At 36.9% G+C, this 15585-nt stretch overlaps 1 protein-coding gene across 1 annotated transcript in view; it reads right to left on the bottom strand.

Annotated features, from left to right (window-relative positions):
- The window catches only part of HSF5 (heat shock transcription factor 5), a 57583-nt gene that overhangs the window by 25208 nt on the left and 16790 nt on the right, over positions 1-15585 (bottom strand). The window contains exons 3-5 of the mRNA XM_049860357.1: positions 14686-14783; positions 9985-10506; positions 7759-7936 (exon numbers count right to left, since the gene is read on the bottom strand). Coding sequence (XP_049716314.1) covers positions 7759-7936; positions 9985-10506; positions 14686-14783 — 798 coding nt within the window. The remainder of the gene's footprint in view (positions 1-7758; positions 7937-9984; positions 10507-14685; positions 14784-15585) is intronic.

The raw sequence follows: 15585 nt of genomic DNA, 5'->3' as shown, positions 1-15585 counted from the left end.
TATTTACCCTTTTCATGATGGACTTATTTCACTCAGCATAATATCTTCACGCTCCATACAATAAGACTTCATTTCTCTTACTGGCTGAGTAGTAGTCCATTGTACGTAGGTACCACATTCTGTTCATCCATCCATCCATTGATGGGCATTTATGTAGTATCTACCTTTTGCTACTGTGAACAGTGCTGCAATGAACACTGGTGTACAAGTATCTGTTTGAGCCTCTGCTTTCAAGTCTTTTGGGTGTATACCTAGGAGTAGAATTGCTGGTTCATATAGCAGTTCTACTTTTAGTTTTCTGAGGAACCACCACACTCTTTTCCACAATGGCTGTACCATTTTGCATTCCCACCAGCAATGGATAAAGGTTTCAATTTCCCCACATCCTAGCCAACATTTGTTATTTTGGGGGGTTTTATCTTAGCCATCCTAGTGGGAGTAAAATGATATCTCACTGTGGTTTTGATTTGCAACCCTCTGATGGCTAAGGACGTTGAGCATCTTTTCATGTGTTCGGTGGCCATTTGAATGTCTTTTTTGGTGAAATGTCTATTCAAGTCTTTTGCTCATTTTATAACTGGGTTATTTGTCTTTTTGTTGTTTTCAAAGTTTTATATATTTTTTTGGTTATTAGATTCTTATCAGACATACGGTTTCTAGAAGATATTCTCCCAGTTGGTGGCTTGTCTTTTCATTTTTTGATACAGTCTTTTGATGAACAAAAGTTTTTAATTTTTATGAGGTCCCAGTTATTTGTCATTTGCTGTTTGTGCTTTTATTATATTAATCCATTGTTAAAAGCTAGGCCTGACAGCATTGTCCCAACATTTTCTTCTAAAAATTTTATGGTTTTAGTTTCTGTATTTAGGTCCTTAATCCATTTTGAATTTGTTTTTGTGTAAGGTGTGAGGCATGGATCCTGTTTCATTTTTCTGTATGTGGAAATCCAACTTTCCCAACACCACTTATTGAAGAGACTCTTCTTCCCCTATCAAATAGGCTTAGCACCTTTGTCAAAAATCAGCTGACCATAGATGTGTGGGTTTATTTCTGGACTCTCAATTGTATTCCATTGGTTTATGTGTCTACTGGTATACCAGTGGAAACCATGGTGGCATAATGGTTAAAAGCGATGCCTGCTGACCAAAAGGTCAGCAGTTTAAATCCACCAGGCGCTCCTTGGAAACTTTAGGGGGCAGTTCTACTCTGGCCTATAGGGTCTCTATGAGTCAGAATCGACTCGACAGCAATGGGTTTTTTTTCGTTTGTTTGTTTTGGTACACCAGTACCAGGCTGTTTTGATTAATGTAGCTGTGTGTTTTAAAATCAAAGTATGAGTTCTCCTACTTTGTTCTGGTCTTTCAACATCTCTTTAGCTACTTGGGGCCTCTTGCCATTCCATAAAAAGTTGAAAATGTTTTTTTTCATTTCTCTAATTTTGATTGGCATTGCATTGCATCTATAGATCACTTTGGGTACTATCAACATCTTAACAATATTAAGTCTTCCAATCCATGAACATGGAACATCCTTCCATTTATTGAAGTCTTCTTTAATCTCTTTCAGCAGTGTTTTATAATTTTCATTGTATTGGTCCTTCGCACACCTGGTTAAATTTATTCCTGGGTATTTCATTCTCCTAAATGCTATCGTAAATGGAACTGTTTCCTTAATTTCCCTTTCAGATGTCTCATCGCTGGTGTATAGAAACCCAACTGATTTTTGTTTGGTGACCTTGTACCCTGCAATTTTGCTAAATTCTTCTATTAGCTCTAAAAATTTTTCTTGTGAACTCTTTGGGATTTTCTATATATAGCATCATGTCATCTGCAAATAGAGATTATTTTACTTCTTTTTTTCCAATCTGGATACCTTTTCTTTTTCTTGTCTTATTGCTCTGGCTAGAATTTCTAATACAATATTGAGTAGAAGTGGTGAGAGTGGGCATTCTTGGCTTGTATCCAGTTTCAGGTGGAATAATTTGGTTTCCAGTTCTAGAATTTCTATTTGTTTTTTTTCCAAACCTGCTAGTGGTATTTTCGAGTTTCTAGTTCCCCGCCAGAATTTTCAAGCACGGCCTTTACCTCCTTAAAATAGTAAGCAAGGTTGTTTTGTTGTTGGATTCCAGTAATTCCAGTATCTGGAGTTTCCATGAGCCTGTTTCAGTCCTCTTGTTTGTGCTAGTGCTCAATAGTGGCTTCTTCTTTCATGTAACTGGTTATTTTGACTATGTGAGGGAAAAGGTACTTAAAAAATTATTGGCAAAACTAATTTGAGGGCTAGTATGATATTATCCTCTTCAAAGAAGATCTGTCTCTACCAGGCATCTAGGGACATTAGCAATTAATCTAATTCAGGGCTTGGGGTTTTTCTGGCAGCTGTCTATACAAGGGCTGGTTTTATCCTGATGTTATGAATTGAACTGTGTCCCCCAAAAATATGTGTTGTAAATCCTAACCTCTGTGATTATAATCCCATTTGGGGATGGCAGTCTTTGTCATGTTAACAAGGCAGGGTTAGTGTGGGGTGTGTTTTGAGTCAATCTTTCACAAGATATAAAAACAGCAAATTAGGACAAGAAAGCAGTGATGGAAATAGAGATGAGGTAAGACAGATGCCATGACACACAGAGATCTTCAAGGAACAAGGGAGCAAAAGCTGAAGAAACAAGGACCTTCCTTCAAAGCCTACAGATAAAGAGAAAGCCTTCCCATTATGCTGAAATTAGTCAGTTGCAAAAGGATAAATATTGTATGAGACCACTATTATAAGAACTTGAGAAATAGTTTAAATAAAAAAAAAGAGAAGAAAATATTCTTTGATGGTTACGAGAGTGGGGAGGGAGGGAGGGAGAGAGAGGGGTTTTCACTAATTGGATAGTAGACAAGAACTATTTTAGGTGAAGGGAAAGACAACACAAAATACAGGAGAGGTCAGCACAACTGGACTAAACCAAAGCAGTTTCCTGAATAAACTGAACACTTCCAAGGCCAGCATAGCAGGAGTGGGGATTTGGGGGCCATGGTTTCAGGGGACATCTAAGTTAATTGGCATAATAAAATCTATTAAGAAAACACTCTGCATGCCACTTTGGAGAGTGGCATCTGGGGTCTTAAATGCTAGCAAGAGGCCATCTAAGATCCATCAATTGGTCTCAACCCACCTGGACCAAAGGAGAATGAAGAACATCAAAGACAGAAGGTAATTATGAGCCCAAGAGACAGAAAGGGGCACATAAACCAGAGACTACATCAGCCTGAGACCAGAAGAACTAGATGGTGCCCAGCTATAATCGATGACTGCCCTGACAAGGAACACAACAGAGAACCCCTAAGGGAACAGGAGAGCAGTGGAATGCAGACCCCAAATTCCTGTAAAAAGACCAGACTTAATGGTCTGACTGAGACTAGAAGGACCCTGGAGGTCATGGTCCCCAGACCTTCTGTTAGCCCAAGACAGGAACCATTCCCAAAGCCAACTCTTCAGACAGGGACTGGACTGGACTATGGGATAGAAAATAATACTACCGGTGAAGAGTGAGCTTCCTGGATCAAGTAGACACATGAAACTATGTGGGTATCTCCTGTCTGGAGGTGAGACAGGAGGGCAGAGGGGGTCAGAAGCTGGCCAAATGGACATGAAAATAGAGAGTGGAGGGAAGAAGTGTGCTGTCTCATTAGGGAGAGAGCAACCAGGAGTATATAGCAAGGTGTATATAAATTTTTGTATGAGAGACTGACTTGATTTGTAAGCTTTCACTTAAAGCACAGTAAAAATTAAAAAAAAAAAAAACCTTCCTCTAGAGCCAGCCCCCTTAATTTGGACTTCTACCCTCCTAAACTGTGAGAAAATAAATCTATTTCTTGAAACCATGCACTTGTGGTATTTCTGTTATAGCAGCACTAGATAACTAAGGCACATGGTTCATCCTCACTCCTGGGCTGCTGCTTTTTGAGGTACTTGACATATAAAACCCACTGCCCTCAAGTCAATTTCGACTCAAAGTGACCCTGTAGGACATCATGTAACTGCCCTATATGGTTTCCAAAACTATGATCTTTATGGAAGCAGGCTGCCACATCTTTCTCCCTCAGACTGACTGCTGGGGTCAAACTGTTAGCAGCTGACTGATTAAACCACTGTGCCACCAGGGCTCCATCCTAGATATATAAAGGAAGCCAATTAATCAGAACCTAAACTTTGGATGGCCCCGCCTCTGAATTTTGTTCCCTTTGCCTCCAAAGTACGACAAAACAGCTTATCTTCTCAGCCGCCTGTGCAAATGTCACAATGGCAAAACAGCCTCAAGTGCTGAGCTTTCTTCTCTATACTTCCATTCTCTCCTGGCACTCAACCCAGTAATTCACTATCTTACTAGCTTTTGAAGACTATTATTTTTAGAGTTTCTCCAGGGTTTTTGTTGTTGTTTTCAGTGGGAGTGCTGGTCACAGTCACCAAGCCTGCCATTACCAGAAGTGGAAGTTTCCTTCTCATTTTTAAAAATTTCTTACCTCCCCTCTCCCTTTTCCCTATTATTTCTTTAGTCAGGTATTGGATGTCCTGGGTTAAACCCCTTTATTTTATTTTTCTTTCCTATTTTCTATTTCTTTGCCTTTTTTCTATTTGTGGGATATTCCTCAACTTTAACTTCATACCATTTTTTTTTGTTTTTTTTTCCTGCTATGAAATCTGTAACTTTTAAGCACTCTTTCTTATTCTGTAATTGTTGCTTTTTTTAAAAAAAAAACTTCTTGTTCTTTTATACGGATACAATATCTTCTCATAGCTGAGGATACTAAATGGAAGGGTTGGTTCTGAAGTTGTTTTCTCACAGCAAGTCTCTGCTTCCTTTAGGTTTTCTTCTGTTTGTTTTTTGGCTGTTCTTCCAAATTTAAGAATGGGGCATTACAGAGCTGAGTGGAAGCTCTGTAACATGGACAAGACTTGCCAAGTGGTGGGCTTAGCCTGATGTTGATCCATTAGTTGTACACCACCCATTTTCTCTGGAGAAATCCCAAATGCTAACACATAAAGGTCTTCTCTGGGGCCCTTTAGTTCTCCAAAGGAGAATATCTTTGACCTTCTGTAGTCCCCTGGCTGCCAGTGAGTATTCTGCATACATAGGAGAAAAGAAGGGCTGGACTTTTAGTTACTTTTTTCATTTTTAGTTCCCCATTTTGCCCACTGCTAAATCAGGTGTTTCTAAATCCCAAATCTCTTCCTTTAAAGAAGTTCCAATTTCTAGTTTCCAACATTTTGCAGGGGGAAGGTAGGGGTGGGTGGATATGTTAACTGTACTGTATATGACCCTTCTGCCCTCTGCCTCACTTCTATCTCATAACAACCAAGAGTTTCTGAGCCCCAATCCTCTCTCCCTTTGCATACACTCATGAAATCATTTTATTTCTCTCTGTATCCTTGAATGTACTGTACTTACAATCCTTTAAATTTCTTTATAGTGTCTTTTGTTTGTTAGTTCAATTGTCCAGTATGTCCACATTTAACCTTAAAGTAATAACTTTGTTAAAAATCATTTAACAAATATATGCAAACTTATATAATACTTTGTCCTCCAAAGTAATCTTAAAAGGCTATATACTTATTCCAGTGATTGTGCCATTGCTGAAATCATGACGGAAAGTGAACATGTGGATATCTTTAGGGAAAAGGTAAGGGGAATAGTACAGAGAGGTAGTGGTCCAAGGAAATTCTGGCCTTATTGGTTCTTCTTACAAGGCGAATGTATTTGTCTATTATTTGTGATATTAAAAATTAAAAGGAAAGAACAGGTGCTCAAACAACCTACAGTAAAATCTCAGCTACATTAATGCATGACCTTGAACATGTTACTTATCTTCTCCAAGCGTGTTTCCTGATCTTTAAGTAATGACATCACTTTCAACAAAAGTTTGTTGTACTCTTCAGACAGGGATTGGACTGGACTATGGGATAGAAAATGATACTGGTGAAGAGTGAGCTTCTTGGATCAAGTAGACACATGAGACTATGTGGACAGCTCCCGCCTGGAGAGGAGATGAGAGGGCAGAGAGGGTCAGAAGCTGGCCGAATGGACACAAAAATAGAAAGTGAAGGGAAGGAGTGTGCTGTCTCATTAGAGGGAGAGCAACTAGGAGTATATAGCAGGGTGTATGTAAGTTTTTGTGTGAGAGACTGACTTGGTTTGTAAACTTTCACTTAAAAAAGCACAATAAAAAATTTTAAAAAGTTTGTTGTATGGCATAATAGTAGTACACAGTAAATATTGATTCTTGCCCTTCTCTCATCTAAAATTGCCTTCAAACTATGCCATTGTTTTATACATCTTCAGTGATAAGAAATCTTCATTTTTGATTATGTGTTGGGTCATGTAATCAATAATAAGTGACTGCACAAGCTTTATGAATGAGATGAGTGACCAATATAGTTTTTAGTCTAAAAAGCATTTGGCAGGAAGAATCCTATGAGTCCAAGCAACATCTTGATCATGTCACTATTAGTTTACTTTTCCGGGGAGAAATTCTCACAGAAGGTCCCAACATAGTCCAAATTTTATAGCTTAATATGATTGTCTGTGGGGTCACAACAGAGGGCCCCAGAGAGAATGGGAGAAAAAAAATATAGAACAAAAATCAAATTCTAAAAAAGAAAGGCCAGACTAACCGGACTAGTAGAGACTAGAGGACTCCCTGAGACTATCACCCTCAGGCACACTGAACCTTGAACTAAATCTACCCCTTTAAGTGAAATAAGAGTGGCACACACAATAAGGGATATTATGTATAAGATCTATGCTCTACTTAAAAATCATTTGTATGAGACCAAAAGGTCAATACTTACTCTAAAGCAAAGATGAGAAGATAAGGGGGCAGGGAGACTATAGTACTGGAAATGGAACAACCAGAATACAACTAAAGAGAATGCTGACCCACTATGAAAAATGTAAGTAATGTCACTGAACACTTTGAATGGAAACTGTCAAACAGAAATCTAACTTGCTGTGTAAACTTTCACCAAAAACACAATAAAATATTATTTTTTAAAAAATGGTTGTTTGGCCTGATTAATTCTGCCCACACTGCATGCAACTGACATACATATAACTTTAGGATATTAGAGTTATCCACTGAAGACTTTCATGATTTATTTTTGGATCATATAAGAATCATGTTTTATTAAATATCACTGTTTTCTTCAAAAAATATTATTTTGTCCAATTTCCCTCAGAAGATTACAACCAACTGTATATGCCTAAAACAATCACTTCTTCTGGCTCCTACAAACCATAAGAAAACAATCCCATTGATATACAGTCATACTTTCCATTGTTTTCATAATGCACTCAGGATAATGTCTTTAATGTCTATCCTAATTTTCTCCTGTCACGATTTAAGCTCATTCCCTCTTGTTCTACAGTATGTTGGTAAGAGAACAAGTATATGTATAATTACAAAGTCTTGGGCATCTGAAGGCAATTATTAAATTACCCTTTGTCTTTCCCTTCTCCAAGTTAAGTAACCCCAATTCCTTTGCTTTTTCTTAGTTTTTTTTGAAAGCTCAAATTCTACATGCCACATGGGAAAAATTTTTAAAGGATAATTAAGAAAACGTATAGAGTTAAATTACAGTTAAGTAAAATAGCAATGTGATAGGTGTAACACAATTATGAATAATAAATGAAGACCTGGATAAACTGTCATTCATACATTAATTCTACACCTTGGTTCTACTTCTAGCATTCTATTGTACTATAATCCTTACCAGGGGACTTTCCTTGCTGTGAGTTGCTTCTTCGCTCTCTGTATCTGGCTGGAGTGGATAAACCTGTGTCTTTACTAGGCTTGCTAGCAGACCCCATTTCTGAAATAAGGAATCCCATCTGTTCTGAAGGCAAGATATTCTCAGACGGATTGGTCTGGCATTTTATACTGGTATCCACCTAAAATATTAAACCCACTCATTATTCTGAGATTTCCCCAAAATAATCTACTGAAAGTTAAGATATTCCATCAGAGAAGTTCTACTATGGAAACATGGTCCAACAACATGCTTGTAAGGCTTGTCATCCTTATGAATGATACTACCTATGATTCTATTGAGTTACCTAAATATTTGGTAGTAAAATGTACACTTCCCCATACACAAACCACTGAAATGTATATGAGTCTAAAACATTTTCTTATGATCAGAGGAAGATTTACCATGAAGCTAGTGGGTTGTTTTTGTTGTTTTTTGGTTTTTGTAAAATTTACAAAAGTAAGATATTTTGATCATAATTGGTTATAACCACTATCTCCACTCTGACATCCCTCCATCAGATCTCCCCTCCTGTTAATGGTATTGGAATGGCTCTACATATACCTGTTGGATGGTGTCAATGGGGCATGGGCACTTTATTCTACCTATTCTGCACTCTTTGTCTTAAAGAGGACCTCAAAATTTTATGTGTTTCAGCCACTATAGAATCTGGATCTGCCCTGCTTAGGATATATAAGTTTCTTTCTTGACGCTCTTAAGAGCTTTCTTTGCAACGTCAAATCCCTATGTCAAGGTGGCAAACTTCAGGAATGCTCTATTTCTTTATGAATTTATTTTAAAATAAAACTGTATAATGAAATGAAGCCAAAAGTTAAAAAAAAAAATAGCTTTCAAAAGCTGCAGTATTAAAAAATATTAAAGAAAAAATAACCATGTATAGAAATGCAATTTTAAAGTATTAAATCTAATGCTTCTGGAGTGTGACTATGAAGGAACAAAGACAAATTTGGGGTTCTTTACACCAGCGTATTTGCTACATAATGGGACTATCTTTGGTCTACTGAATTTACAACATTATCTTAACACACAATACTGGGTCTTAATACTAAGGCTCAAAAAGCACAATGAAAAATAGAAGCCTTGAGAGATTTGAATCTAAAATTAGAGCTAAGAAGTCTCCTAAAAGTTATGTTGGAAATTTCAAACACAAAAGAGATTTTCAGTCCTGTTAACAACAACAAAAAAAAAACAGGTTAAGATTTAAAAAAAAAAATTAAAAGTAGGGAAAAATACTTATCAGATAAATTCACAAAAAATGGTTTTAATTTGGATATACTTTTGATGAATCAAAACTGATTAATTTTCAACTGGATAATAGTTTAACTTAACTAGTAAAAAAGGTCTGCCTTGAGCATTATATACTTTTAAGATCTAATAGGGGATCAAATTAACAACAGCAACTCAAAAGATTAGACAGGAACCTTGGGGGGCAATGAATTTATATCAATGAGGGAAGAATCAATGTCACTGAATTATACACGTGTAAATTGTTGAATTGGTATATGTTTTGCTGTTATATTCTCAATAATAACATCAAAATAAATAAAATTTAGAAAAAATAATTTTCTGGTCACAAACCAGCAGCAATAGAGGAATTACTCTCTACCTTCTCCTCAAACTATAGTCAGTGTTCTATTTTAGGAATGCAGATATTGGTAAGGAAATTTCAAACACAGTAGGCTCACAAGTCATATTAGAGTTCAGTGATGCTGTAAGAAAGTATAAAAAACCCTCCAGCCATCTCCTTACCTTCATGCCACAAATGGCTAAAAAGGTCCTGATAGTACCTGTCAAATAAATCACCCCTTCTGGGTAGTAGGATTCTATCAGCCAGGGATACTTAGTCCATCCAAACTAAGATAGAGAACAGAACTCAAGGGATGCTTTTAACATGAAAATAAATTTTATACTACAATGGTCCATAAGACTGACTCTCTAGAGGTTGACTTCAGACCGTAACATAGAGAGAGGATACCTGGGGAGTAAGGTAACTTCCTTCTTTCTAAATCTTTTGTGCAGAACCACTGGGGTATGATTCTTCTGGAAAGTATAGCAAGCTAGTATTAAACCCAAACGAATCTGGATGAACTCTCCACTAGAACAGTCTTTAGCAAGAAGCATTAGGTACTTTTAGCTTTACTAGTTTTTTTTTTTTTTTTGCCCCCTTACCTGGTGTGTGCTGAATGGTAGCCCTTCTTGCACAAATACTACCGAAGATGGAGATGGATTATGACTTAGCTGATCCTTCAGTTTGACATGAGCTTGTTGGTTGGCTGCAGATTCCTGCATTGTTGTATTTTCAACAGGCTGAGCTGTGTGGATGGTATAGATGTACTCAGGTGACTGTGGCAGAGAGCAGGTAATTGCTTGTTCTGTTCCGACCACAAAAGATGTAATATCTGAACCTACAGGAGTAAGTGGCTCCAGCTGGCTAGCCTGACTTGTAGAAGATGGATTGCTGCTGTTTGAATTAGCTAGGATATGTTGACCTCTGTTAGACTGAGATGTTGGGCACTGATTCTCAACAGGCTCCACCTTTACCATCTCCAATTTAGGGGAGGAATGCAACTCATCTACTATCTGAAAGACAGCCTCTAGGTTTACTTCTGTCTTTTTATTTTCATCAGTAGCACTGCAAGGCCAATTAGAAGGCAGAAATTCAACTGGATAGGAGGATTGCATTGGAGTATTCTGGGAAAAGAGAAAATAGGACTTTTTGGATAGAAAATCAAATATGAGATTAAGGAGGAAAGTAACAACATTTAGGTCGATGAATGCTAAACGTGAACAGATTAAACTTAAACTAAAGCTCACTAAGAAAAATTGAACACCAATCTATTTTTCATTAACATTTACCGAGCATCTGTTTTATGCCAACCACTATGCTAAGTTTAATACTGGAATGGACCAATGATTCTCAGAGTTAGAGTACATAAAGTCACAAAACTACAGTACGCAATACACCAAATTCTTCCATAAAGGTTGACAGGCAAAAAAATTACTTGTATCTATCATACGCTGTTTTTGGAATGCAGGCATTAGTAAGAAAATTTCAAACACAGGATGCTCACAAGTCCACCAATGCTTTTAAAGATTCAGGGGAGGTACTGATAACCTGTTCCAAATGATCTGAGAAAAAATGGACAGAATATTGAATGTCCTTTGGTTCCTGAGATTGTTTATTTTTAATAATAAAACAAAAGATTCAAGATAGCTGTCACTTTTACATTTATATCTTTTTAAGACATATTCTCTAATATACACATACTGCTTTGCACAGAGTAGCCACATTCAATAAATGCTTGTTGGTTAATTATCTTAAGCTGTGGCTATAAAATACAGTAATGATTAAATAAAACATGTAATGAGTTGCTGTTGCCAAATGCAGAGCTTTGCACAGAGTAGGCATTCAATAAATGTTTGATTATCTTAGATTATACACATAAAGTACAGAACCGTTGTGATTAAATAAAACACACTGATGTTGCCATATGCACTACAAAGATTGTGTCAATGATATCCAGAAGGCCACTAATGCCAAATAATGTAAATTCAAATGGTATAAGCAACAAACTACCATAGTCAATAGATACCATTGGAGTTTTTACTACGTGCCAAGCACGTGCAAAGTGCTATATACATTATTTCATTTAACCCTCACACAGCCCTGTGAAATGCGATGATGTCCATTTCCAAATGATGAAAAATGAGGTTCAGAGAAGTTTCATAATTTACTCCAAGTCATAATGAAAGTAACTGGCAGAGTTAGGTTTCAAATCCAGGTTTGCCTGATTGCTCTTCACCATTATAATATACTAACTATCTGTGTACACTCTTCCCAATACGTACAGTCCAACTAAATTAATTTCCTTTGTTTCCAGGGTGGCACTTGAAATACCTTCCTTTTTCCCATTTTTTAGTTTTATGTATGCTTATTTGTATTTTCCTATAATAATTATGTACTGCCTTTGTAGTAAGAAAAGGTATTTAAATATGCAAAAGAAATTATTTATTTAAAACATAATCAAGATGTAAACACTGTCAAAGCAATTACAGTATGATCCAGGGGAGAGAGTATCTGGATCAGAGACAGATTACCCAATAAGCAAGGTAAGCACGCGCTTAGGGCATCAACAAAACAGGGGCACCAGTTGCCGAAGCAAAGACCCATAGATGCCAAAGAGACAGGATACAAGGAAAAGCAAGCACCGCAGTGGAAGGGAACTGAAGGACACTAAATGAAACTGATACCAGCTCCAGCTGGTGAGAATGTACCGGCTAGAAATAAAGTTCACGTGGGGTCACAAGGGCACCCACATACAAGATTGTTAAAGCTATGAGACTCCTACCACTTCGACACCTTCATTGGCATCTGTCTCCTACGGTCCCCTACTGTGTAACTGAAACTTCTTATCTTGGTGGGTCTCTTGGGAGTATACTATTTCTAATAAACAAGAAGTGGGTGCGGGCTGTTGAGTCTAACTCTTGCTATATTACACACTAAAAATTTTATAATCCAGTTCATCTCATTCCACTAAAATGGCATACGCTACTTTTGCATTCAGTTGCTAATACTATAGTCACATTTTAAAAGAAGTTACATCATGGATAGCTAAAGCATACACACACCATACATATTCATACATATATATATTTATTTATACATACATAACTCACATAACCCATTTGAATGTGTAAACAGAAGAGGGGGCACCACAGATTATCAGTATTTAGGGCCCTCACATGCCTTAATCTGGCCCTGATCTGGATCCACAAACAAGAGCAACTAATTTGTTGGATAGGTATGTTCCTACAGTGAAGATAAACAGATTGGGCTATTATGCTTGATATCTGCTATTTAAAATGTCCAGCTATGGGCCCCTGCTAATTCAGAAATGAAGCCACTCCTGAAGTCCACCTTTCAGCCAAAGATTAGATAGCAGCATAAAAAAACAATAGCACACGTGAGGAACATGCTTCTTAACTTAATCATGTCTACGAGACCAAACGGGCAACACCTGCCCAAAAACAAAAACAAGAGTACAGGAAAGAACAGGAAAACTGGATGAATGGACATGAGGGATCTGGATGTAAAGGGAAAGGGGGAGAGTGCCGACACATTGCAAAGATTTCAACTAATGTCACGATACAATTCCTGTATAAATTTTTAAAGAGAAACTAAAGGTAAACTTTCACCTAAAGCACAATAAAATTTTTTAAAAAGTCCAACTAAATCCCTTGATCTGAGTCTACGCTCTTCAAACAACAGCCTGATAATAATTTGGCTTCTGTGATGGTTTAATGTTATGTGTCAACTTGGCTAGGCTATAATTCTCAGTGATTCAGCAGACACTATGTAATCACCTTACATTTTGTGACCTAATTTGAGCAGCAAAACAGCTGAAAGGGGCGTTTCCTTGGGGGTGTGCCCCACCTCCAGTACAGAAATACATTTTCTGTCAGCTCCCTCTCCCTCTCTCAACCCTGCACTCTTCTTGTTGCCTGGCTTCCAGTCCTTGACATGTAAGCCTGCACAAGTCTTCAGTCTGCTGCCTGACTTGGAAATTCTGGATTTGCCAGCCTGTGCAACCACATGAGCTAGCAGAGATCTTCAGCCTGTCGCCTGACACAGGGATTTGAGATTTGCCAGCCACCACAACTGAGTGAACCATTTCTTCACAATTGCATGAACCATTTCCTTGAAGTAAATCTATATACAGGTAGTCCCCCACTTAAGATGGGGTTCCGTTCCAACAACCCTGTAAGTCAATTCTGATGTAAGTCGAATACCTCATTTTTTTTTTTAATTTTCATTATTATTGTCTTTCATTATCAGCATCTTTATAAATTTGATCTTTATTTGCTTTGGGGGTTGGCATAAAAATGATAACATCAGCAAATTACATGCTACTTCATAGTATGTAGTACATACTACTGAAGATAAAATATACAAAAAAACTCCAGAGAATTGTTTAAGTACAGTCCATCATAACTCGAATAGGTTCCAAGTTGGGAACCACCTGTATATTTATACATATGCTTCACTAGTTTTGCTCCTCTAAAGAAGCCAGACTGAGACAACTTCCTATGTAGATTTTCTCCAAAGAAAGGAATGTTCTTTTGAGTACCCTAATGCCACTAGCAAAATAATTTTCTTAAGAACTGAAGCTATCTCAGCTAAACGATGTATAAAACAAACGCATAATTTCAATCTTTAAGCAATTATAGTATGCAAATACAAAGCATGGAATTTTATCTTAGAAATGGCAATATAAAATACTTAAATCAAAGCAACTGTTTCCTAATAAATAATGAGATATTTAGAGCAGTGTTTACAACATGAGGGCTAAGATTGAAAGGGACCACTATTTACATTTCTCACTTTTCACATCATCTTTTCATTCTCCTTTAAAAAAAAAAAAGGTCTCATTATCTGTACCAACTTGGAAGACTCATTTCATGACTTTTAAAGTTTATCTGGTATTCATTTTACCACAGAAGAGCCTGTAACAGCATCATTCAAAATAACTTGCGGCAGTGATGGAAACATCCTTTATCTGTGCGGTACAATTTGATAGCCACTAGTCATACGAGACTATTGACCACTCGAAATGTGGCTAGTATGACTGAAGAATTTTTAGTTTTATTTAATGTTAACTAATTTAAACTAAAATAACCGCTTGTGGTTAATGGCTACCGTATTGGACAGTGCAGGCCTGGATGAGCCCTCAGGGATCATCTGTATCAACTCTTCCTTTAGAAATGAGGAAACTGAGCCCATAATCTACTGCTTACCTCTAACTCATTAACATAAAACTTCCACTGAAATTCTGGAAGCACAGAATGTGCCCATTGTTCTAAGACTCTTACCTGGAAGTAGTTGCAGTGTGCATACGAAGAGGCAGTGGGGGTGACACAACTACTCAGGGCGTCCATGTGGGTAGAAGGAGAGCAGCACTGTAGCACAGCTGGAGCAAATTCAAACACAGAACAGTCATCAGCCAAAATAAACCTCTACAGTGTTCAAGGCACTCTTCTCCTTCAACCTGGAAAGAAAATTCTAAAAGCCTGACTTTGTGGGCCTAACAAAATTATATTTTTTATACTGTTTATTATAAATATTTTATTGGTATTTGAAAACAAAAAGTAAAAAAGTAATTTTAAAAGGGTCACGTCTACTTTTCTAAGTGATTTCTTTAGCGCCTAACCATTTTGGTACCTTTCTAACCAAACATTTATTCTTATTGAAACTGTTTATCCTATCAGAAACTATTTGAAATTCCAAAATAATTGTTTCAATCACGTTAACAATAACCATTTGGAAGGGGTGTGTTTTTAAGGGTAAAAAAAAAAAAAATTATTTTTATTTTTATTTTCAGTAAAGCCAGTATAAAATACTCTCTAAATGTTCCTACATGTTTATTTTAGAAAACAATGCTCCTGTGGAAATATACGCAAAAAATATTTCAGCCATTTAGATAAGCAACTAAGGATGTGGATTCTGGAGCCAGACTGCCTGGTTTTGGAGCCCAGCTCCACTGTTTAATAGCTGTGTAAACTTTAGCAAAGTTATATAATCTTTGTTCCTTAGTTTCCACAACCTATTAAATTGTGATAATAATATAGCTGTGGTGAGACATAAGTGAGTTAATATGCAAAAGCACTTAGAATAGTGCTGGCATACAGTAGGCAATCAATAAATGTTAGCTGCTATTATTATAACTAAAGAAATATATTTTCCAAACATTCTATTTATAGTTACAACACCAT

This window comes from Elephas maximus, chromosome 19 (assembly GCF_024166365.1).
Source record: "Elephas maximus indicus isolate mEleMax1 chromosome 19, mEleMax1 primary haplotype, whole genome shotgun sequence".
Lineage (NCBI taxonomy): Eukaryota > Metazoa > Chordata > Mammalia > Proboscidea > Elephantidae > Elephas > Elephas maximus.
The sequence above is the reverse complement of the archived record's forward strand: the minus strand, read 5'-3'. Positions and strand labels throughout refer to the sequence as shown.